General features: G+C 44.6%; 1 protein-coding gene across 1 annotated transcript; it reads left to right on the top strand.

Moving 5' to 3' along the window:
• The first annotated feature begins 487 nt into the window (after positions 1–487).
• LOC128380637 (carnitine O-acetyltransferase-like) lies at positions 488–26,113 on the top strand. The gene is made up of 15 exons (XM_053340511.1): positions 488–514; positions 990–1,286; positions 1,865–1,977; positions 15,193–15,246; positions 15,800–15,959; positions 16,362–16,536; positions 19,186–19,364; positions 21,564–21,664; positions 22,128–22,178; positions 22,474–22,572; positions 22,905–23,027; positions 23,371–23,506; positions 25,061–25,123; positions 25,545–25,682; positions 25,907–26,113. The coding sequence occupies exons 1-15, from the start codon at positions 488–490 to the stop codon at positions 26,111–26,113; spliced, it is 1,923 nt and encodes a 640-aa protein (XP_053196486.1).

The raw sequence follows: 26,113 nt of genomic DNA, 5'->3' as shown, positions 1-26,113 counted from the left end.
ACCAGTCCATCACAGTGCTAATGTTTAGTATAGACAAACAACCATTCACACCTAAGGGCAATTTAGAGTAACCAATTAAGCTCTATGCTTCTGGTGGGTGGTGTGTGTGTGTGTGTGTATGTGTGTGTGTGTGTGTGTGTGTGTGTGTGTGTGTGTGTGTGTGTGTGTGTGGGAGGAAGCTGGAGTACCTGGAGAGAACTCACTTAAGCACAGAGAAAACTTGACAGTGCTAACCACCACACTTCCATGCTGCCCAGAGGGAAGTATAGAAACTTTTAATCAGATAAACAGGTCAGACAAATTGTTTGTTAGTCAAACAATGTAGACAAATAAAGTGTAGAGAAACAAATATAGAAAGAACACAATCAGTCTAATACAACAAGCCTCCACCACTCTTTGATGTCAGATCGTCTCTGTGTTGGGAGAGGAACATAGTCATTTACAGACATTTCAACCTCAGTCTGTGAGTTTCTTCTTTGGATGCAAAATGTTGGGAATTTGCACCAGAACTGTAGTAAGTACTCAGTTATCTTCAGGTTACTGAAATTATACCAGCGAGAAAGTTGCTGTTTCTTACCTTGCAGTCTTGAATACATTGTGTATTAAACTTTTGTTTTATTTTAATGTTAATTCTTGCATTAACTCTTCACCACCTCTTATCTTTAACTGTATTACTCAATGTATTGTGTTGTACTCATTCATTTATTTCCTCTTTATCTTCTTCTTCCTCTTGCATAATTTACTGGAATACCTTTTTATGGTCGTTCCCAGCCAGAATGTCAATGTGGCCCGATATGGGTTAAATTTGGGCTGCAATATGGGTCCCAAGTGGGTTTGTCTGGAGTTTCCATGTTTTCCATTTTTCCTGTGTTTACCCATATGGGCTTCAAGTTGGTTCTGACTGGGTTTCAGGTGGGGCCCTCATTATTTCAGAGTAACTACTTACATACACGCAAACATGTATCTGAGCACATTGTTGTATCTCACAGGTAAAGGTGGGGATGGTGAGACCCATTGGTTTGGTGAAATCTTGTCACTTGGTGAAGCCTGTATCAGCGACTCTGGTCACTGGCAGGTACCTGACCCAGCAGGAGGGACTGCCCCGTCAGCCTCTCCCCACTCTACAGCAGACCTGTGAGCGCTACGTCACCACCCTGGAGGCCATCGTGGAGGGAGACGAGCTAAAGCGAGCAAAACAGCTGGTGGAAGACTTTCAGAAACCAGGAGGGGTTGGAGAGAGACTGCAGGGAAGCCTGGAGAAGAAAGCGAGCAACACTGAAAACTGGGTGAGCTGAACAACCACACCAACAACTGTGGACACTTCAGGTCAGATTTACTGAGAAGTGGGTGCTGCATAAATGTGGGCTGTGGTTCACAATGAATTTGCAGCCAACCCTAACCTTAACCTACTAACCCCTTAACTCTAACCTACTAACCCCTTAACCCTAACCTTAACCTACTAACCCCTTAACCCTAACCTTAACCTACTAACCCCTTAACCCTAACCTTAACCTACTAGCCCCTTAACCCTAACCTTAACCTACTAGCCCCTTAACCCTAACCTTAGCCTACTTACCCCTTAACCCTAACCTTTATGACCTACAAATAATATTATATATATGTATCTATACATTTACTATAATATAGTAACCCAGCTATTTACTGTGAAAAATGAGAAATTACATTAATATTATTTATTATTTTTTATTATTTTGCACAGAAGCTGCTTGACAACAACTGTAGTGAATAATCATCCTGTCAACATTTCTTTGCCTGTTCATTAGTGCAATCTTTAACCCTTATAAATCTATAAACTTCATGTAATGCTTATGAAATGAGAACTTATGCATGTATTTATTTGTAGTTAGCAGATTTCAATGTGAACGAACATCTCAAACAACGGAGACCTGTGCCGGTTTTTTCAAATCCTTCAAGTTTTCGGAGGACCGACTCCAGTACAGACAAGGAACGACTAAGGTGAAAACACACAGACCCCCATGCACACGCTCAACCTTTATCAATCATTCAATCAAGTTTATTTTTCACATGTAATCACATATGGTATAGAGTGAAATGGAACACCATCAGTTCCTTCAATGTGAGCATTAAAAAGGTTTAAATTAAATAGAAATAGTAATAATATGTGTGTATGTTTGAAATAAATGAGAATATTTCTTACTTCATGTACCGTTTACCTCAGAGGCTGGTACATGGCATATGATACAAGAGGTCAGCCAATAATCTCTACTCCACCTTTCCAATTAGATTCAGGGGTCCTTTCTGTTGGAACCGATTACCAGTTCATATTAGAAATTCTCCCGTCTAAAAGCATTTAAGAAATTAACCATATACTTCTTTCTGGATCACTTAAGTATCACTATCATATTCTTGGTAAATTGTCACCTATTTTATTACACTTGTAATTTTGTTTGGCTTCTGTATGTATTTGTCTGTATTTCTTTACTCTTAAAGACCGTGTAAAGTGAATTCAGACCTTTTCTTCTAAACAAATTAAATAGGTCATAAATGTATTTCTAAAAAAGGTGTAAAAAGCATTTCAACCATTTAGATTTGAATTGTGGAGCTAGGCTTCACAAACTGTGTTTCAAGATTTCTGCGTTCAGGATTTAGTGGGTGGGTCTGAAAAAGCACCGCTGCGTACCGGCCCCTGCTGCTGTAGAGGTATAAATACATTCAGGGCACACTACTATTACTACAGTCTACAGTTAGCCAGTTAGCTGAGTTAGCCGCTGAAAGCTCTCAGACATAAATGAGGTATGAAGATAAAGTCCAAGGCTGTGTTCGAAACCGTATACTACATACTTCCATCCTACACACTACACTACGGTGGCCGAGAAGGGTCATAACACATGCAAATGCCAAAACACCTGCAAATTCAGAAAACACCTGCAAATTCAGAAAACACGTTCAAACTCAGAAAACACCTGCAAACTCAGAAAACACCTGCAAACTCAGAAAACACCTTCATCGATGTTTCAAATATTCACAACACGAGCAAATAGGGAAACGAACTGCAAACTAGATGAAAACGAACAGCAAACTAGGTGAAAACGGAAATGTTTCCATGGGGACCATAATCAGCGACGGACCCACATCCTGTTTCCGAAAACAAAGAAACACAGATTTGTTTCCAAAGAGGTAAGTGTAATGTGTAATTCCAACATATTAAGTACTCAGATAATTGTTAAAAGTTAAAAACGGTGTGTCATATGACTATATTCATTTTTAATTTATAGGGGGCGCTGTTGCCCCCGCCAGCGGGGGTTCTCGGGCTTAAGAGGTAAGAGGTGCTAGAGTCCGTTACAGAAAAGGAAATGGTGCTAAAGAAGGGCCAATGTGTTTGCACTATGAAGTTTACATACATACTAGCCTATGTGACAGTGACAATTTTCAAAAGTAGTGGCGCAAAAGAACAAAGTGCGGTGGGATGTGCTTAGGACAACAATGTAGAAACGCCGACAAATAATGCATCTATTTAACAAAGTCTGCAGAACGTTTAACAATTATCTGAGTACTTAATATGTTGGAATTACACATTACACTTACCTCTTTGGAAACACATCTGTTTTTCTTTGTTTTCGGAAACAGGGTGTGGGTCCGTCGCTGATTATGGTCCCTCTAGAAACATTTCCGTTTTCATCTAGTTTGCAGTTCGTTTCCCTATTTGCTTGATGTTTGTAACATCGATGAAGGTGTTTTCTGAGTTTGCAGGTGTTTTCTGAGTTTGAAGGTGTGCATGTGTTATGACCCTTCTCCGCCACCGTAAAAAAGAGATAATTAAAACTGTATTGAAGATTGCATTATCATTTTGCATATTGAATTGTCAAATGCATTTTCAAATTGCATTACAAAATTGAAGATTGAATTGCCAATTTGCAAAATGCATTTCCATTTGAATAAAGGTGCAGTTACGCTTCCATACTTCCACAGTGCTGCAACTGACAAAACAATATTTAAAATCCAAAATAAACTATAACCTTAGAGATGTAAAAAGCACTCAAAAGTTCATATTTCTCACGAATCGCGATTGAGTCGGGTAAATAATGTGTTTTTTCACAGTACAGGAAACGGTTTGGAGAAATAGAAGAGGAACGGAGTGGAGGGGCTGGGACAGAACTAGAAAGGGTGATACCTGTGTCTTTAATAAAGTATAAAAGAGTGCACATCAAACGTCAGATAAATCTTTTTCCTTAACAAAACTGCTCCAAAATAAAGCTCTATGAATGTAAAATGGATGTAATGTAATGTTAAAAAATTCTGTTAGTTTATACCATTCTTAATTGAAAAAAAGAAAAAATAAATAAATAAATAAATATGTATATATAGACATATATATATATACACACACATATATACACATATCTATCTATCTAAGATAGATATAGTGGATAGATAGATATAATTATTATTACTATTATTTTGTATTATTTTATTTCCATGTCTGATTTCCAGATATTTCCATGATATGTATACTTACTCTTAACCTCTGAAAACTATTTCTAAATAAACTATTTATATTTATTCATATTTATATATTTATACGACTGATCTATTTTATTTATGTTTATGTTTATACAATTGATTTATTTCGCGTATCGCGTTTTGAGTCTGGCAGCGTTTTTTCCAAGCGGAGTTGCCGTACATAACCATCCAAGATGGCGGACAATACTGCGCATGTCAGACTCAAATCGGGTAGCGATAATGCATACTCCGCATTTCTGTAAAATCTAGTAAACTATCCGGGAACTTCTCACATACTCTAAATCGCATACTACACAGTTGAAAACACACTACATACTTCAAATGACATCAGAGTTTGTACAAGTAGGAGGAACGTATGCGGTTTCGAACAGACCCATAGTGTCCATGTTTCTGGTAAAAGTGGTGACTTTGACAGGTGACAGGGTTGGGGGCGGGGTTTCAGCAAACTCGGAGGGCACTCCCACAGTGTTTGGGAGCAGAGAAAGAGGCTGAGTTTTACACAACTTTGAAGCCTAATTTCATATATCTGGCGATTTTTTTTAATCATTCAAATTTGGCAGGGTGGTTAACAACACACTCTTCTGTGGTATGTCAAACTCAGAACACATTTCTTCTTACTTTACACTGAGTTTTTATGTTGTATATCTCACTATAGGAGGGCCACCCAACAAGCCCTTAAGGGATTTATTGGCTCCTCCTGCACATTGCTCTTTTGTTAGTTATGTTAGGCTCAGACAAACAAACCTGAGGGGTATTGCACAAAAGTAGAATAAAGAAATCCAGGATAACTGAGCAAGCACAGCTTGATCTAGTCTGACCGGAGCATCTTGGTTTATTCGGTTGCACGTTTGCTGAGCCAGGATGAAAAGGCGCGGCTATGTCAAGCCAGGTGTAGATAGTTGGGATAAGTGCGTGTTCACAGCATTCTCAAATAGACCCATGGCATCGATCACAGAATCACAGATTGGAAAATGGAAAGGTGTTGCGCGTCATTCTTCACGGCCGCTGAACAACAGCTCCTGATGGAGTTTCATGATGAGGTTAAAGAAATTATAAGAAAAAAAAGCAACACAAGCACAAAGCACTGTAATCAAGGCAGAGGAGAAAGCCTGGCAGACAATCGCGGACCGGCTCAATGCGTAAGTAGTGCAATTAATGTACAATTATTGGGTTAAGCATAGCTCAGTGGGTAGAGCACCTGTCCCGTGTGTTGAGGCTACAGTCCTCGCTGCAGGTGACCCCGGTTCAAATCCCGCACCAAGCACTCCGATCCTGCACGTCATTCTTCTCTCTCTGTCTCCAGTTTTCCTGTCTCTCTCTACTAACCTGTACATCAAAGGCAAAAAGCCCATTAAAGTATACTTTTAAAAAAAAGTACAATTAATACAACAGTGCTCCACTAGAACTGTCAACATTACAATTAAAGGACTAAAGAAGTTACTGTCCAAGCCCACTAATCAACAGTTTTGATTTAAATTAAATTAAACACTTTGATTTAAATGTGGCAAGTAAAAGTGCATGCTACTCAGGAAATATAATTAAGTGCAAACAATTATTATAATTAGGTGTAGGGCAGGGGGAGGCACATCTGCAGCTGCAGGATGCACTTCTGCAGATGAGGAGACAGTGTTGCTGGACTCCAGGCTTGAGGTATCATGTCTTGCTCATTTAGCCCATAATGGATATGAAGTCAGTGATTTGGTGCTAATAGAAAATAACATGTGTAACAGGACCCAGATGCTGCTCAGCCTCAGAAGTAGCCAAGTAACATTGTGAGTATCGGCTAGTATATAGTACAAAGTAAATCTACTGTACATTATACACAATACTGCTACCACATGAATGACTATAAAATGACTGTTGCAATTAAACAGTCAACAGACTTTAATGAAACGACAATATAGTCTATTATATCAACATATTTAGAAAGACCATGGAAATGCTGTAAAACCCATTAATTTGTCACATGATTGACAGAACTGCCCCTAACCCTGAGAATAATCTTAGCCTGGTTGTTAGCCTGGTCTGGAGCAGGCTAGCTGCAGAGAATAAATCACCATAGTAACTGGGCCGGGTTAAATTTAACCTGCTTTCATGCAACTGACTTGAGGCTAAATTCAGCCAGGATAACTAACATATCCCGGCTTAATCCCTTATCCTGGTTTCGTGCAATACCCCTCTGGAAAGAACACAAACAGGAAGTGAGGGAAGCCCAACAAAATATAACCGGAAATCAAAAACGAAACAAATTAAACAGTATGGGACCTGACAAGTTATTGTTTTTGTTTCTTAATGTCAAACAAATTCTGCATGTATTACCTTTTTATATTGTGTTTTTTTTTCTTTAAGTGCAGTAAACAAACATAAACATAAAAAAATGGTGCATGGAGGAAGATTCATTGGAGTGGTAAAAGTTTAATGTTATTTCTGCTGTCCTAAGACACATCCCCAATAAATATTAGCAGGAGTCGAGTGATAGCACACTCTTTGAAGATTCCTTCATTGAAATCCACCGTCATTTGCTGCACAATATTAATGACATTGGGGAAATAAAAAAAAAGAAATAAAAGAAATGCATAGAAATGCTCCAAGTTACATGTATTTACAGTGGGGCAAAAAAGTATTTAGACAGCCACCAATTGTCCCACCTAAAAAGATGAGAGAGGCCTGTAATTTTCATCATAGGTACACTTCAACTATGAGATACAGAATGGGGGGAAAGAATCCAGGAAATCACATTGTAGGATTTTTAATGAATTAATTGGTAAATTCCTCGGTAAAATCCCCTCCCTGAGCTACTACCTTATTGTGGTGGAGGGATTTGCGTGTCCCAATGACCCCAGGAACTCAGTTTTCGGGGGCTTTTATGCCCCTGGTAGGGTCTCCCATGGCAAACAGGCCTGGGGGGAGGGCCAGACAAAAGGTAGCTCAGAAAACCCCAATGATGAGTACGACAGATGGTTTTTCGTGTCCCTTGCCCGGACGCGGGTCACCGGGGCGCCCCCCTGGAGCCAGGCCTGGGGGTGGGGCTCAGTGGCGAGCGCCTGGTGGCCGGGCCTTCGCCCATGGGGCCCGGCCGGGTACAGCCCAAATTAGGGACATGGGACCCCGCTCCCACAGACCCACCACCAGTGGGAGGGGCCAAAGGGGTCGGGAGCAAAGTAAGCTGGGCGGCAGCGAAAGGCTGCCGAAGGCGGGGACCTTGGCGGTCCAACCCTCGGCTGCAGAAGCTAGCTCTAGGTGCAAAAGCTAGCTCCTTCCCTTCTCTGGTGGGGAAGGAGCCTGAGCTGGTGCGTGAGGTTCAGAAGTTCCGGCTAGATATAGTCGGCCTCACCTCGACACACAGCAAGGGCTCTGGAACCAGTCTCCTCGAGAGGGGTTGGACTCTCGTCCACTCGGGCAGGGGTGGCAATACTTATTGCCTGTATGTTGCATTTTACCCCGGTAGACGAGAGGGTAACCTCCCTCTGCCTTCGGGTGGGGGGACGGATCCTGACTGTTGTTTGTGCCTATGGTCCAAACAGCAGCTCAGAGTATCCACCCTTTTTGGACTCCTTGGAGGGGGTGCTGGAAAGCACTCCCCCTGGGGATTCCCTCGTTCTGCTGGGGGACTTCAACGCCCATGTTGGTAGAGACAGTGAGACCTGGAAGGGTGTGATTGGGAGGAACGGCCCCCCCGATCTGAACATGAGCAGTGTTCTGTTATTGGACTTCTGTGCTCTGTGCTGGTGTTCGTTATGGACAATCTGTGACGAGCACAGAAGTCCAATAACAGAACACCATGTTCAGGCATAAGGGTGCCCTTATGTGCACTTGGCACCAGGACACCCTAGGCCGCAGTTCGATGATTGACTTTGTAATCGTGTCGTCGGATTTGCAGCCGCATGTCTTGGACACTCGGGTGAAGACAGGTGCGGAGCTGTCAACTGATCACCACCTGGTGGTGAGTTGGCTACGATGGTGGGGGAGGATGCCGGTCAGACCTGGCAAACCCAAACGTATTGTGAGGGTCTGCTGGGAACGTCTCCTGTCAGAGAGAGTTTCAGATAGAGAAGAGATTCTGGACCACCATCCGGCATCTCAGGAGGGGGAAGCAGTGCGCCGTCAACACTGTGTACGGTGAGGACGGTGTGCTGCTGATCTCGACTCGGGACGTTGTGGATCGGTGGAAGGAATACTTCGAAGACCTCCTCAATCCCACCGACACACCTTCCGGTAAGGAAGCAGGGCCTGGGGACTCGGGTGTGGGCTCTCCTATCTCTGGGGTGGAGGTCGCCGAGGTGGTTAAAAAGCTCCTCGGTGGGAGGGCCCCGGGAGTGGATGAGATCCGCCCCGAGTTACTCAAGGCCCTGGATGTTGTGGGGCTGTCATGGTTGACACGACTCTGCAGCATCACGTGGACATTGGGGGCAGTGCCTCTGGATTGGCAGACTGGGGTGGTGGTCCCTCTTTTTAAGAAGGGGGACCGGAGAGTGTGTTCCAATTACAGGGGAATCACACTCCTCAGCCTCCCTGGTAAGGTCTATTCGGGGGTACTGGAGAGGAGGGTCCGTCGGATAGTCGAACCTCGGATTCAGGAGGAGCAGTGTGGTTTTCGTCCAGGCCGTGGAACTGTGGACCAGCTCTACACCCTCTGCAGGATCCTTGAGGGTGCATGGGAGTTTGCCCAACCAGTCCACATGTGTTTTGTGGACTTGGAGAAGGCATTCGACTGTGTCCCTCGTGGAGTCCTGTGGGGGGTTTTCCAGGAATACGGGGTACCGGACCCCCTGATAAGGGCCGTCCGTTCCCTGTATGACCGGTGTCAGAGCTTGGTCCGCATTGCCGGTAATAAGTCAGACTCGTTTCCAGTGAGGGTTGGATTCCGCCAGGGCTGCCCTTTGTCACCGATTTCTAGGCGCAGCCAGGGTGTGGAGGGGGTCCAGTTTGGTGACCTCGGGATTGGGTCACTGCTTTTTGCGGATGATGTGGTCCTGTTGGCCTCATCAGACCGTGACCTCCAACTCTCACTGGATCGGTTCGCAGCCAAGTATGAAGCGGCCGGGATGAGAATCAGCACCTCCAAATCCGAGGCCATAGTCTTCAACCGGAAAAGGGTGGAGTGCACTCTCCGGGTCAGGGATGAGATCCTGCCCCAAGTGGAGGAGTTCAAGTACCTCGGGGTCTTGTTCATGAGTGAGGGAAGGATGGAGCGTGAGATCGACAGGCAGATCGGTGCTGCACAGATCCGCCGTGGTGAAGAGAGAGCTGAGCCGAAAGGCAAAGCTCTCGATTTACCAGTCGATCTTCGTTCCTACCCTCACCTATGGTCATGAGCTTTGGGTAGAAAGAACAAGATCGCGGGTACAAGCGGCCAAAATGAGTTTCCTCCGTAGGGTGGCTGGGCTCTCCCTTAGAGATAGGGTGAGAAGCTCAGTTATCCGGAGGGAGCTCGGAGTAGACCCGCTGCTCCTCCGCATCGAGAGGAGCCAGATGAGGTGGCTTGGGCATCTAATCAGGATGCCTCCCTGGTGAGGTGTTCAGGGCACGTCCCACCAGTAGGAGACCCCGAGGAAGACCCAGGACACGCTGGAGAGACTATGTCTCTCGGCTGGCCTGGGAACACCTCGGGATCCCCCGGGAAGAGCTGGACGAAGTGGCTGGGGAGAGGGAAGTCTGGGCTTCCCTGCTTAGCCTGCTGCCCCTGCGACCCGACCCCGGATAAGCGGAAGAAGACAGTACGGTACGGTCCTCGGGAAAATATTTGGTCACCTACAAACAAGCAAGATTTCTGGCTCTCACAGACCTGTAACTTCTTCTTTTAGAGGCTCCTCTGTCCTCCACTGTATTAATTACCTGTTTGAACTCGTTAAGTATAAAAGACACCTGTCCACAACCTCAAACAGTCACACTCCAAACTCCACTATGGCCAAGACCAAAGAGCTGTCAAAGGACACCAGAAACAAAATTGTGGACCTAGATCCAGAAGAGGATTGGGAGAATGTCATATGGTCAGATGAATCCAAAATAGAACTTTTTGGTAAAAACTCAACTTGTCGTGTTTGAAGGAGAAAGAATGCTGAGTTGCATCCAAAGAACACAATACCTACCGTGAAGCATGGGGGTGGAAACATCATGCTTTGGGGCTGTTTTTCTGCAAAGGGACCAGGACGACTGATCCGTGTAAAGGAAAGAATGAATGGGGCCATGTATTGTGAGATTTTGAGTGAAAACCTCCCTCCATCAACAAGGGCATTGAAGATTAAACGTGGCTCAGCATGACAATGATCCCAAACACACCGCCCGGGCAATGAAGGAGTGGCTTCGTAAGAAGCATTTCAAGGTCCTGGAATGGCCTAGCCAGTCTCCAGATCTCAACCCCATAGAAAATCTTTGGAGGGAGTTGAAAGTCCGTGTTGCCCAGCGACAGCCCCAAAACATCACTGCTCTAGAGGAGATCTGCATGGAGGAATGGGCCAAAATACCAGCAACAGTGTGTGAAAACCTTGTGAAGACTTACAGAAAGCGTTTTGACCTCTGTCATTGCCAACAAAGGGTATATAACAAAGTATTGAGATGAACTTTTGTTATTGACCAAATACTTATTTTCCACCATAATTTGCAAATAAATTCTTTAAAAATCAGACAATGTGATTTTCTGGATTTTTTTTTTCTCATTTTGTCTCTCATAGTTGAGGTATACCTATGATGAAAATTCCAGGCCTCTCATCTTAAGTAGGAGAACTTACACAATTGGTGGCTGACTAAATACTTTTTTGCCCCACTGTAACTTCCAATCATCCATCCATCCGTCTTCTACCGCTTATCCGGAGTCGGAGTCCTCCTGAATCCGAGATTCGACTATCCGACGGACCCTCCTCTCCAGCACCCCCGAATAGACCTTACCAGGGAGGCTGAGGAGTGTGATTCCCCTGTAATTGGAACACACCCTCCGGTCCCCCTTCTTAAAAAGAGGGACCACCACCCCAGTCTGCCAATCCAGAGGCACTGCCCCCGATTTCCACGCGATGCTGCAGAGTCGTGTCAACCATGACAGCCCCACAGCATCCAGGGCCTTGAGGAACTCGGGGCGGATCTCATCCACTCCCGGGGCCCTGCCACCGAGGAGCTTTTTAACCACCTCGGCGACCTCCACCCCAGAGATAGGAGAGCCCACACCCGAGCCCCCAGGCCCTGCTTCCTTTTACCAGAAGGCGTGTTGGTGGGATTGAGGAGGTCTTCGAAGTATTCCTTCCACCGATCCACAACTTCCCGAGTCGAGGTCAGCAGCACACCGTCCCCACCGTACACAGTGTTGACGGTGCACTGCTTCCCCGTCCTGAGACGCCGGATGGTGGTCCAGAATCTCTTCGAAGCCGCCTGGAAGTCTTTTTCCATGGCCTCACCGAACTCCTCCCATGTCCGGGTTTTTGCCTCAACGACCGCCCTAGCTGCATTCCGCTTGGCCTGCCGGTACCCGTCTGCTGCCTCCGGAGTCCTACAGGCCAAAAAGGCCCTATAGGACTCCTTCTTCAGCTTGACGGCATCCCTCACCGCCGGTGTCCACCAGCGGGTTCGGGGATTGCCGCCCCGACAGGCACCGACCACCTTGCGGCCACAGCTCCGGTCGGCCGCCTTAACAATGGAGGCACGGAACATGGCCCACTCGGACTCAATGTCCCTCGCCTCCCCCGGCACATGGTCGAAGCTCTCCCGGAGGTGTGAGTTGAAACTCTCTCTGACAGGAGACTCTGCCAGACGTTCCCAGCAGACCCTCACAATGCGTTTGGGCCTGCCAGGTCTGCCCGGCATCCTCCCCCACCATCGGAGCCAACTCACCACCAGGTGGTGATCAGTTGACAGCTCCGCCCCTGTCTTCACCCGAGTGTCCAAGACATGCGGCCGCAAGTCCGACGACACGACTACAAAGTAAATCATCGAACTGCGGCCTAGGGTGTCCTGGTGCCAAGTGCACATATGGACACCCTTATGCTTGAACATGGTGTTCGTTATGGACAATCCGTGACGAGCACAGAAGTCCCACAACAGAACACCGCTCGGGTTCAGATCAGGGGGGCCGTTCCTCCCAATCACACCCTTCCAGGTCTCACTGTCGCTACCAACATGGGCGTTGAAGTCCCCCAGCAGAACGAGGGAATCCCCACGGGGAGTGTTTTCCAGCACCCTCTCCAAGGAGTCCAAAAAGGCTGGATACTCTGAACTGCTGTTTGGACCGTAGGCACAAACAACAGTCAGGATCCGTCCCCCCACCCGAAGGCGGAGGGAGGCCACCCTCTCGTCTACCGGGGTAAACTCCAACATACAGGCACCAAGCCGGGGGGCAATAAGTATTGCCACCCCTGCCCGGCGCCTGACACCAGTGGCAACTCCAGAGTGGACGAGAGTCCAACCCCTCTCGAGGAGCCCTTGCTGTGCGTCGAGGTGAGGCCGACTATATCTAGCCGGAACTTCTCAACCTCACGCACCAGCTCAGGCTCCTTCCCCACCAGAGAGGTGACATTCCATGTCCCTAGAGCTAGCTTCTGCAGCCGAGGATCGGACCGCCAAGGTCCCCGCCTTCGGCCGCTGCCCAGCTCACAGCGCACCCGACCCCTTTGGCCCCTCTCACTGGTGGTGGGTCTGTGGGAGAGGGGTCCCATGTCCCTTTTTCGGGCTATGCCCGGCCGGGCCCCATAGGGGAAGGCCCGGCCACCAGGCGCTCGCCTCCGAGCCCCGCCCCCAGGCCTGGCTCCAGGGGGGGGGGCCCCGGTGACCCACGTCCGGGCAAGGGACACGAAAATCCAATAGTCGTATTCATCATCGGGGTTTTCTTCCAATCATTGAAAGTAAATTCTCAATGTATACAGAGATAATTGACTGCCCCTCTCTTCCTCCTCAAGTTCCTCTTGACTGTCCTCTATAGAGGTTGGTCTGGGACTGATGGTTTTCCCACAGCCTCGTGCTCCCAAACAATGTCATGAAAGTTACTATTCAAGTTAAATGGCTCTTCATGAATCAGTTTAGTTTTTAAGAGGATTACTTCACATATTGTGAAACAGTTTTAGAATATCTTCAGTGGCTCTGGAGGTAACTTCCTGAAGTCAGAGAAAATAACCTGTCCTCAGTGTTATCTTGGAATTGGGCTGCAAATTTCAAACTTGACCCTTACCAGCAGGGGTGGATTGGGACAATAATTAAGGCCAGGAATTTGACTCCATTCCAGGCCACTCTTTTCATGCATTTATCATATACAGTATATTATGATAAAATTATTATGATTTATAACATATTGCCAATAAAATAAAAGTCAATTGCAAGAATCCTACATCACACAAATAGAACAACACACTTCTAATTTGATATTACAAATCCAGTGGTCCAGTGTTTCCCACAGGATTTTTGAGAGACTATGGTAGTTGGACTTCAGTCTGACCCTGTAGGGAGGTTCGGGGGCATGCTCCCCTGGAAGAAAGTTTTGTACATTTTTAAGTCAAATGCATTATTCTGGTGCACTCTGAGCACAACAGTGAGAAGTTATATCTAGAATATTTTTTGTGCCATAGTAATTTAACAACTCGTTGTATAGGTATGAATGATGATGACACACACACAGAGCACAGGAAACACATTTTACCAGTTAATAAATGTTCCAAATAAACCATAAAAAAATTATTTCCATATTTTAGCTCTGAAACAAAGAAAACAGAAGGTAATATCTAAGTTCATAAGTTTATTATTGGGGAACATATAAAACACTGTTAGATTTTGACATTTTTCAGTAAATATCTTTTTCTACATTGTGTTTCTTTAAATAACTAAACTAACTGTCTTTGCTGATCAATAAAAGACTTCCAGATGTCTTAGAAGTGGATCAGGATCAGAGTTTATTTATTTATTTTACAGATAGAAATAAAGAAAATCGATCATTAAGACTTTGCTTTTTTATTATGAACTAACTAAACCAGCATAAAGCTGCTGCTGTGCAGCCTTCACATTCAGAGGTTTGAGGCAGAGCTGCAGGGTTGAGTGGAGGTGTGTGGGGAAGTTTATTTGTGCTGTTGAACGTAACTGCTGTGAAACAATCAGAAAATAACGTTTTATTGATCTGATTCACCGGCTTTCTTAGTGTCAGCGCTCCCTCTCTTCATTCACTCTCTAGCTCACTCGACCACAGCAAATACAACAGCGTCCTGTAGCCGCTTACTGACGGAGCAACTCTGTCCTCCATTCAGTGTCCGGACCTTTTATACAGAACAGTGAGGAGGAATAAAGTAGTCGTAGAGGACAGCAACGCTACGAGAAGTGACAGCAAACTATCGCAGAGGCTAACGTTAGCTGCTCCTCTCCTCTGTCTCAGAGGGGCGGAGCTGAACCCTCCATGCAGCAGAGTCAGAGACAGCATGTTTTTTTTATTTTCCACTGTAGTTTACTGTTGCCCGTCATCACCACATAGCTACATGGATTTGATTGGTCCGGGCATCCTGCAACTAATTCTTGCTCACTATATTATTGCTGGTGAAGTTGACTGTTCAAGTCAGGCCAGAACGACTATCAGGCCACAGGGATTGTCCCAGTGCTCCTGATATGCAGTCCGTCTGTACTTACCAGGGACCAAAAATCAGGGTATTGCAATGTTTTACCCTCCTTTTTAATTCTTATTAAGTTTCCCTTTACCATTAAAATGAATAACAATGTTGTTTTTCTGTTTAGGTGTGCTGCCAAAACAATAGAAGATATTTTGGATCTTAAGAAAAAGATAGACACGTGAGTGCTGAGCTTCACATGATTGACTGTATCATACTGCCAGTTTTATTATTTGTTGTCTTTTAGTAGTATCATAATTTATTGCATGACAAAATGTCATATATTTTTAAATATGCTGATTATATAGCCTATATATATTCTTAAATGTTCTTGTCTTAAGTCAAAGATGTCAAATACATTTTCCTGAGGAGTTTTCAACTAAGGTGTTCACACATTTGCTCCTTTTCTTTATGAGAACACACACAAAACTATTGTAAAATATGAAAGGTAAACTATATTTAACACAATTTTTTCACTTTATGGAAAGATGATATCCTCAACAGATTGTCTTCATTCAGGCTTTCTTAAGAATATTTAGTGTGTATCAAGCATCAGTACACCTCTGCTACCTTTTAACAGGCTAAGTGTAATTTCTCTTATCATGTAGTCAAAAATAGAGGTAGTGCTTTATTACTCAAAATAGTCCTGCAACACTTAAGAGACATAAATGGCTAAAGCTGTAAATACTACTGATTGACTGAGTTAGTGTTTAATGACAGAACTTGTTTTGCAGTGGTACACTACCAGTTGAGTGTGTCAGAGGAATTCCCTTGTGTATGAAGCAGTACTACCAGGTGCTGTCATCCTGCCGCATCCCTGGTCCGGAGAGAGACTCGCTGGTTTTCTATTCCAAGACCGACCCAAAATACATCACTGTAGCACACAACTGTGAGGTGAGGAGCAACATCACTGACCCAAGTCATACATAGTCCTCTACAACCAGAGTCTGTATTTATTGAATTTCTAAAAATTACATGTACCCAGCCAGCATGTCCATGTGGGTCCCACATGGGTTAAATGTGGGCTCCGCATGGGCAAATTTTGCACGTCCTACATAGTTTCAGTAACATGGGCCCACATGTGAAGCCCACTTGGGCTGACTGTATGAGCCCCATATGTGATGTACGAGGAAGAGTTGCTCTCCTGTTTTTCGTACATATCACACTAATGCACAAGCAATGGTAAAGTAATGGCTACATAGACTTGCTGGGGACTCAGGAGTCTCTGGGCGCCCAGTGGAGTTACCTGCTTCAATAATCAAGTCTTGCTTTCATGTGTCCTCCCATTGGAATCAGTTCTTTGTGCTGGACGTGTACAACAGTGATGGGACTCAACTGACAATCGATCAGCTCTGTGTTCAACTGGACAGGATCTGCAAAGCTTCACCACAGCTCAGCACGGATCCTGTTGGCATCCTGACCACCCAATATCGCAAAACCTGGAACAAGGCCTACATTAACTTAATGAATGGTGAGTACAACTAAAGGAGCACTCGCTTACCTAACACTTTAAGATCCCTTCAGACATGACATAAGATGCATAAAATACTTCACTTTATAATGATTTGTGTATGATATTCTTTTCCACACTTAAAAATTCTGAATGTACCATAAAAACCGGTAAATAAGACACATTTTTGATACCGTCTCTGTCCGTCTTCTTGCTGCTTATCCGGGGTCGGGTTGCGGGGGCAGCAGCCTAAGCAGGGAAGCCCAGACTTCCCTCTCCCCAGCCACTTCGCCCAGCTCTTCCCGGGGGACCCCGAGGTGTTCCCAGGCCAGTCAAGAGACATAGTCTCTCCAGCGTGTCCTGGGTCTTCCTCGGGGTCTCCTACCGGTGGGACGTGCCCTGAACACCTCACCAGGGAGGCGTCCGGGGGGCATCCTAATTAGATGCCCGAGCCACTTCATCTGGCTCCTCTCAACGCAGAGGAGCAGCGGGTCTACTCCGAGCTCCCTCCGGATGACTGAGCTTCTCACCCTATCTCTAAGGGAGAGCCCAGCCACCCTACGGAGGAAACTCATTTCGGCCGCTTGTACCTGCGATCTTGTTCTTTCGGTCACTACCCAAAGCTCATGACCATAGGTGAGGGTAGGAACGAAGATCGACTGGTAAATCGAGAGCTTTGCCTTTCGGCTCAGCTCTCTCTTCACCACGACAGACCTGTGCAGAGCCTGCATTACTGTAGACGCTGCATCCTTCCCTCACTCGTGAACAAGACCCCAAGGTACTTGAACTCCTCCACTTGGGGCAGGATCTCATCCCCGACCTGGAGAGTGCACTCCACCCTTTTCCGGCTGAGGACCAAGGACTTGGATTTGGAGGTGCTGATTGTCATCCTGGCCGCTTCACACTCAGCGGCGAACCAATCCAGTGAGAGTTGGAGGTCACGGTCTGATGAGGCCAACAGGACCACATCATCTGCAAAAAGCAGTGACCCAACCCTGAGGTCACCAAACCGGACCCCCTCCACACCCTGGCTGTGCCTAGAAATCCTGTCCATAAAGATTATGAACAGGATCGGTGACAGAGGGCAGCCCTGGTGGAGTCCAACCCCCACTGGAAACGAGTCTGACATATTACCGGCTATGCGGACCAAGCTCTGACAAGGGTCATACAGGGAACGGACGGCCCATATCAGGGGGTCCGATACCCCGTACTCCCAGAGAACCCCCCACAGGACTCCCCGAGGGACACGGTCGAATGCCTTCTCCTCAAGGATCCTGCAGAGGGTGGAGAGCTGGTCCACAGTACCACGACCTGGACGAAAACCACATTGCTCCTCCTGAATCCAAGGTTTGACTATCCGACGGACCCTCCTCTCCAGTACCCCCGAATAGACCTTACCAGGAAGGCTGAGGAGTGTGATCCCTCTGTAGTTGGAACACACCCTCCGTTCCCCCTTCTCAAAAAGTGGGACCACCACCCCAGTCTGCCAATCCAGAGGCACTGCCCCCAATGTCCACGCGATGTTGCATAGTCGTGTCAGCCATGACAGCCCCACAACGTCGAACCCCGGTGCCCTGCCACCGAGGAGCTTTTTGACCACCTCTGCAACCTCAGCCCCAGAGATAGGAGAGCCCACACCTGGGTCCCCAGGCCCTGCTTCCTTACCGAAAGGCGTGCTGGTGGGATTGAGGAGGTCTTCATGGTATTCCTTCCACCGATCCACAATGTCCCGAGTTGAGGTCAGCAGTGCACCGTCCCCACCATACACAGTGTTAACGGTGCACTGCTTCCCCTTCCTGAGACGCCGGATGGTGGTCCAGAACCTCTTTGAAGCCGTTTGGAAGTCATTCTCCATGGCCTCACCGAACTCCTCCCATATACAGGTTTTTGCCTCAGTGACCGCCGCTGCAGTCCTCCTTCTTCTGCTTGATGGCATCCCTCACCGCCGGTGTCCACCAGCGGGTTAGGGTATTGCCGCCACAACAAGCACTGTCCACCTTACGGCCACAGCACTGGTCGGCCGCCTTGACAATGGAGGCATGGAACATGGCCCACTCGGACTCAATGTCCCCCGCTTCCCCTGGCACACGGTCAAATCTCTCCCAGAGGTGGGAGTTCTGACCGGCATCCTCCCCCACCAATTTTAAGCCAACTCACCACCAGGTGGTGATCAGTTGACAGCTCCACCCCTCTCTTTACCATGGGTTTTTTTTTTATGTTTTCTGTACAACATACACAAGTAACGGGTCATCAATAATCTATTTTCATTGGCTGCTACACAGCTGGAATGTGCAGCTGTTTACAGGACGTTATAGTTCACATTATTATAATTATTGTTATAGTTATCGTTCTTAGTTTGGAGAACTACAGACCTATATCCTATATAGACCATATCAAGATCCAGCTTCTCTTTGTGTTCTACTGGTGTATAAGACGCACCCCACTTTTAGAAAATTTAAAAAATGTATCAAATGTGCTCTCTGCTACTTTTTCTGTAATGGTGTTGTTATTCACTGGACTCAAATTCCTTATATGTATAAACATACTTGGCCATTAAAGCTGATTCTGATATTGATAATGTAAAAATATCCAGGAAGGATCTGTTACACTATTGCAGTCTGGTTATATAATGACATCATGTTTCTGTGTGCATGTCCTTGATGTGTCCAGATGAGACCAACAGAGAATCAGTGTCAGCCATTCAAAGGAGCATCTTCACACTGTGTTTGGATAGAGCGATGCCACAGGTGTCTGATGAGTCGAGTGACATCACTGGTATCAAACAGATAGTGCATGGAGGAGGCAGCCAGTGTAACAGTGGCAACCGCTGGTTTGACAAATCACTACAGGTAAAAATTATACATGTGTCTGTAATGCAAATATAAATTTCACAAAAACATACACAATGAGTAAAACACAGCCTGGAGACATATTATAATATCAAAGATAAGATAAGATTTTTGCGGTCGGCGCACAGCGGATGGTGGGCGCAACACATGTCTATTTGTTAGTTTCTCCGACACAATTGTCAGTTGCGTTGTCTAAATAGCAAATGCACTTACACCGGTCTGTTCGTCCATAGGCGTGTTGGTCTCAAAATCAAGTGTGGTCATGTCATGTGCATTGGTTGTACGTTGCTATTTTAAGGCAGAAGGAAGCGATTGCTCTAGTGACAAAAAAAACCCTGGTCTGAAGTCACTAGCGCATATTTCACTGTTATTTTAAGAGTGCATTATCAAGAGTTTAATAAGCGGGACAGGTAGCTGCACACAAACATAGCTTACAACAAAAATAAAATAAAAGTATTACATCAACATATTAAAAAGTACATTGGTCATATTTATATCATTGGTTAGTCATAATATTTATCAGGTTTAATTAATTAAATAAATAACAGATTAAATGAGAATGAGCCATCCACTACTGTGTGTTTGTTAGTGGGGGGTTCGGCACCTTGGAGAGTGCCGGTGCGGACAGTCCTAACAACTGTATGAAAGGTTAACATGATTAAAACAGTTTATGACCAATATTTAACACATATTATTGAGATGACATGGATCAGGTTTACATACTTTCAACAATTAAAACCCTGCTGAGTTTACCTGTTGCTACATGACTGACAGCGTAAATGTTAGAGGCAAGTTGTTGTCTTTTTTTTTCATTTTTAAAAAGTTATATCACAAAATTATTCTGAAGTGCCTATAAAAAGTGTTCCTCTTTTAATTGATTTCAAATGAAAACAGATTTTTACAAAGTAATATCAATTAATTAAAATATTTAATGTAAAATAAGTGATTACATACATTTTCACCCCCTTCAAGTCAGTATTTAGTAGATGCACCTTTGGCCACAATCATAGCACTGAGTCTCAATCAGTCTTCTGGACACTGCAATTTTTCTCATTCTTCTTTGCAAAACTACTCAAGCTCTGTCATGTTGCAAGAGGATCAGACGTGAACAGCCCTTTTCAAGTCCATCTACAAATTGGATTGAGGTCAGGCTCTGTCTCGGCCACTCCAGAACATTCACCTTTAACCCATTTCAGTGTAGGTTTCGCTATATGCTTCGTGTCATTGCCTCTAGGACTTCTCTATATTTTGCTGTATTCATTTTACCCTCTAACTTTACAAGCCTTCCAGGGCCTGCGGCTGTGAAGCATCCCCACAACATGATGCTGCCACCACCATGCTTCACGGTGGGGATGGTGTGTTTGTGGTGATGTACAGTGTTTGGTGTCTACCAAACATAGCATCTAGTCTGATGGCCAAAAAAACTCAATTTTAGTGTCATCAGACCAAAGAACCTTCTTCCAGTTGATCTTGGAGTCTCCCACATGACTTTGGGTGAACTCTAGTTAAGATTTAATATGAGTTTTCTTCAACAGTGGCTTCTCTCTCCCATAAAGTAACAGTTGTTGTATGCAGAGTCTGTCCCAGCTTTTAACTCCTTCAGACTATTCACAGGTGTGTTGGTGGCTTCCCTCACCAGTCTCCTTCTTGCATGGTCACTCACTTTGTGAGAACGGCTCTAGGCAGATTTACACATGTGCCATACTCCTTCCATTTCTAAATGAAGGATTTAACTGAACTCCAGGGGATGTTCAGTGACCTGGAATTTCTTTGTACCCATCCCCTCACTTATACTTATCAACAACCTTTTCTTAGAGTTCCTTGGAGTGTTCTTTTGTCTTCATGGACCTCTACTGAATTAGGTCAGTCACTTTAAAGGTGGTGAATATTTATGCCATTGCCTATTTTACATTATATATTTCTAATTAAATGACATTACTTTGTAGAAATCTGTTTTCACTTTGACATTAAAAAGTTGTTTTTTGTAAATTCAGCTTTTTTTCAAAGAGCCAAATTATATTGACCATGATTCAATTTATAAAAGCAATAAAAGGGGAAAACATTCAAGGTGGTGAATACTTTTTATAGGAACTTTACCATCGAAAAGCAATTGACAACAATATCAACAATGAGCAAGAGAAACTAAAAAGTTGAAATGTGATGTTAAGGCTTGATTTGCGTTTCTTATTTTTCTTTCAGGTTATTATTGGAAAAGACGGGTCATGTGGTGCAAACTTCTCACATGCCAATGTTGATGGTACAGTTGCACAAGTCTTTGCACATGCCGTGGCAGCATACATGTAAGTAGCCAAAAATAAGAGATTCTGTGAGTCCATGAGTGAAAGTTCAGAATTGAGGCAAAGTGTACACATTAACTAAAAACTAAACACACTGTTAGCGGCATGGACAGATGAAGTCAATCCTGCATACCAGTTGATTCTTGCAGTATCTGATGTCCACAGCTGCTTTATACTATATGAGAAGCTTCTCTCTCACTTCTTTAAATCTCTGCAGCATGTGAAGGCAGCAGGACTGATATGTTGATAGATCTACAGTCTCTGATTAGAGAGGTAACAGAACTATTACACAGTCATACACTGTGTTTACCTTCATTAAATCACATATCTAGGATCACTGATCTAAGAACCTGGTATTGCTGCAAGATATATGGGTAGTGTTTCTATGTATTTTCATTGTACACACTTTAGTTTTTCACTAATTCCCTCCCATGTATCCTTTTTTCCCTTTTGTTTGTATAAACAGGAAGGACCCAGAGATGATGCGGTCTGCCATGGAGCCTTCACTCACGGACATGTGAGGACAGCTTTCAATTGTGTCACAGTTGCATAGATACTCAATTTTATAGAATTTACAGAAAATGTGATATGTATTAACATATTGGGATGTGTATCGTTATCGGGATATGAGATCACTTATATAAGGAGATTTTGGTGATATCTCACAGCCCTACAGACAATACATAATGAGCTTAAAATGTGATGTGACCAAAGAGACTATGAGGAAGACAACACAACCCTATCCTAATCTACTTTAGTTTTTCACTAATCTACTCCCATGTGTCATTTTTTCCTCTTGTTTGTGGAAACAGGAAGGAGACTGAGTCTTTGCCCATGCCACAGAAACTACACTTCAGCATCACACCTGAGATCAAGAAGGACATTGAGGAAGCCAAGCAGAACATGGACATGTGAGGGCAGCATTTAATTGCATTACAGTTATAATTAAGGTTATAAGCTAACACTGGGCTGTTGCTCCATGTGGGATGGTGTGTGGGTGTAGCTTTCTGTCCTAAGAAAAGAGGAGTAGAGAGAGAGGAAGATGCACATTTGATATGGCATACTGCAAAAAAAAGTGTAAGGGCCTTATATTTCTCAGAATATTAGTATCAAAATGTATATTGTACACATAATACATTCATACTTGTCATCAGGTATAGAGCTACGCTGAGACAAACACTACAAACCTCTGTCGAGTTCACTGTCCAAAGATTTCTTACATCTCTCATCTCCACCACCACAGACTGGCCCAAGATGTGGATCTGAGAATTCAGGTATTTGACCACTTTGGAAAAGATGTCCCAAAGGCCTACAAGCTGAGCCCCGATGCTTTCATACAGATGGCAATGCAGCTAGGCTACTACAGGTGAGACGCTAAAAAAATCATGTGGACATGGATTGTTTTTGTATATTCACTTTTTACTCTTAACATTCTAAACCAAAACTAACTAAAGAGCAAAGGTTCCATGTAAAAAAAACAACACTTGATTACACAGATTGTAACAGAGATTCTTATGAATTCACCCAGCTTTCGCTTTACAATATCAGGCCATTAATAATATAAAAACACAATGTAGTACATTTTCTTATCAACCACAAAGTAAAGTAATGCTGAACCAAACTGTACTACATGTGAATGTTTGACTGGTTAACAGGTTTGTTGTTGTAACACAGTTTGTTGAGAACAGTTTTCTGCTTTCCTCTGGCAGGATGTACCAGCGGTGTGGTACAGTGTTTGAAGCTAACTCCATGCGTATGTTCAGAGGGGGCCGGATAGATGGAATCTGTGCGACCTCAAGTGCCTCAGCTGCCTTTGTCAAGGGCTTTGATGATCCTACAAAACAGGTAACTCTACAGCTAACTACTATAAAATGACATTATTACGCCATATATCCAATACTATACGTACCTCAGGTCTGACAAGCCTGCACCTAAAGTCTATGTCTGCGCACTGGAATGAAAGTGTGCCTGTATCCTGTTAACTTTTATCTTGAGTACATTCTGTCCTCACTTTCTGTTGCCACAGAATACATGTAGAACTACCATTGATGTATTATAAGAGCTGGATAAGGCGTCACCACTCAGCCTTTCAGCTGACTTTTCCCCAGTGGTCACTCATGGTATTGCAGCGAAAAATCCCCCTGCGGCCCAAAAAGCATTTTGCCCAAAGACCACCATTGTAAAAGAGACATCTGTATAACTACTGACAGGACACCTCGAACTGCAGACAAGGTCAATTATGAATTTTTGATCCATGCAGGTTTTATAATAAAACTTTCCTCAAGCTGAGAAAAGTGATCCCATGGACTGGCAGACTGGGATGGTGGTCCCCATTTAAAAAAAAAAAAAAAAAACGAAAAGAAAAGAGGAACGGGAGGGTGTGCCCCAACTATCATAGGATCACACTACTCAGCCTCCCAGGAAAAGCTTATGCCAAGGTACAGGAAAGGAGGTTCCGACCAACTGACGAACCTCTGATTCAGGAAAAGCAATGCGGATTCCATCCTGACCCTGCAGGGGTCATGGGAGTTTGCACATCCAGTCTACATGTGTTTTGTGGACTTGGAGAAGACTTACAACTGTGTCCCTAGGGGGACCTTGTATGGAGTATAGGGTACCTAGGCTGCTGCTGCGAGCCATTCATCAGTGATGTGGGTATTGGACCAGAACGTCCTGGTGAAAAAAGAGCTGAACCCGAAAGTGAAGCTCTCAATTTACCAGTCAATCTACGCCCAAACCCTCACCATGGAATTGTGGATACAAACAGTCGAAATGAGTTTCCACCAGAGAGTGTCTGGGCTCAGCCTTAAAGATAGGTTAAGGAGTTCAGACATCCGGTCGAGGCTAGGAGTAGAGCCACTGCTCCTTCGCATCGAAAGGAGCCAGGTGAGATGGTACGGGCACCTGGTGAGGATGCCTCCTGGACGACTCCCTTTTGAGGTGTTCTTGGCAAGTCCTAGGAGGAGATCCTGGGGCAGGCCCAGAACACACTGGGGGGATTACATATCTCTCCTGGCCTGGGAACACCTTGGGATCTCTTAGGAGGAGTTGATGAGCATGGCTGTGGAGAGGGATGTCTGGGTTTCGTTGCTCACCCTAATGCTACCATGATTTGGCCCCGGATAAGCGGCAGGAAGGATGGATGAGAAAAGTGATTTAAAAATATGTGACATCATCACAATGTAAAGTTTATGTGAGCAGGAACTTGCACACTACTGTATACTACTGTACTGTACTTATTATAGTAATAAGATCCAGGTACAATGTTACTGGATCATCATAGATGCTGCATTTGGCTGCTTTAGATACTATTGTGGCGCACAGCAATCACACTAATAAACACCAACCTGCTCCAAGTGATGAGCTGTAACATTCCTGTCTTCTTCCTGTGTTTCACAGGTCACAGAGAAGATGGATTTATTGGGGAAATCTATAAAAGCACACAATGCATTAACTAAAATGGTGAGTATTATCTACTATATACTATCCCACAATACATGATGACTATTTTCCAAACAAGGACCTCATATAGAGCTTGATTTTGTTGTTTGCACAAGACATTTACTTATCATCATGTCCAGTTAAAGATGAGCAGAAAGTTGAAGATATCCTGTGTGGGTTTTCACCACTTGTGGGATTATGGAGCAGTGTTGTTTGGTCTCGTTCTCCTGCTCTAGCTTGTGGTAACATAGCAAGAAATGCAGCAATGTATCAGCAAAAGCAAGTAATACGATGACTGCCTAGACTTTAAGGACACAATGCATTTTGGTGAATAACACTGAATGTAAACTCAAACCTGTGTCTACCATAGAACTCCACAGATAACAGAATTACTTCCATGTAAAGGAAGAACAAATCAATTGAATTGTCTCCATCTTTCAAGGCAATGAGTGGACACAGCATAGATGGACACATGATGACTCTTAAAGATCTGGCTGTTGAGGAGAACATCACCATACCAGAAATCTTCAAAGACACATCTTTCGATAAAGCCTTTGACTACAACGTCTTTACAAGTCAGGTAAGGGTCTCATGTCGCTCCCACCATGCTTATTCTTTACCTCCCCAGAGGAGGATCAGGCTGATCTAAGCGACAGTGTCTGCAGGCATTGCCAGATCTTTTTCTCATTATAACAACAAAACCAATTTTATTATGTTAAAACTCATTTTATAACACATATCAGAATGTTCAGTACTACAACAATAACTAACCTCTGCATATCCCCTTCTATCCCTGTTCACAAGGTAACGCTAGAGAATGAATTTCTGCCAGTTACTAACCTTGATGATCCCAATGGATACTGTGTGTGCTACAGTGTTAAGAGCAATTACATCGGCTTTGTGGTGACAGCTATCAACAGCTGCAAAGAAACAAGTGCCACACAACTGATCCAGTCAATAGAGAATGCACTGCTGGACATGAGGACTCTGCTGGAACAATCTCAAGTCTAA

The sequence above is a fragment of the Scomber japonicus genome, chromosome 19, assembly GCF_027409825.1.
Source record: "Scomber japonicus isolate fScoJap1 chromosome 19, fScoJap1.pri, whole genome shotgun sequence".
In the NCBI taxonomy this organism is placed as follows: domain Eukaryota; kingdom Metazoa; phylum Chordata; class Actinopteri; order Scombriformes; family Scombridae; genus Scomber; species Scomber japonicus.
This window is presented reverse-complemented; position numbering and strand designations above follow the sequence as displayed.

What these genes read in the sequence shown, in the direction of transcription:
- LOC128380637 (XM_053340511.1), top strand. Translation starts at nt 488, where the DNA reads ATGTTGGGAATTTGCACCAGAACTGTA. An exon ending in GAGCCTTCACTCACGGACAT is followed by an intron (nt 22,179 to 22,473) that starts GTGAGGACAGCT and finishes TTGTGGAAACAG; the next exon opens with GAAGGAGACTGAGTCTTTGC. An exon ending in ATGCAGCTAGGCTACTACAG is followed by an intron (nt 23,028 to 23,370) that starts GTGAGACGCTAA and finishes TTCCTCTGGCAG; the next exon opens with GATGTACCAGCGGTGTGGTA.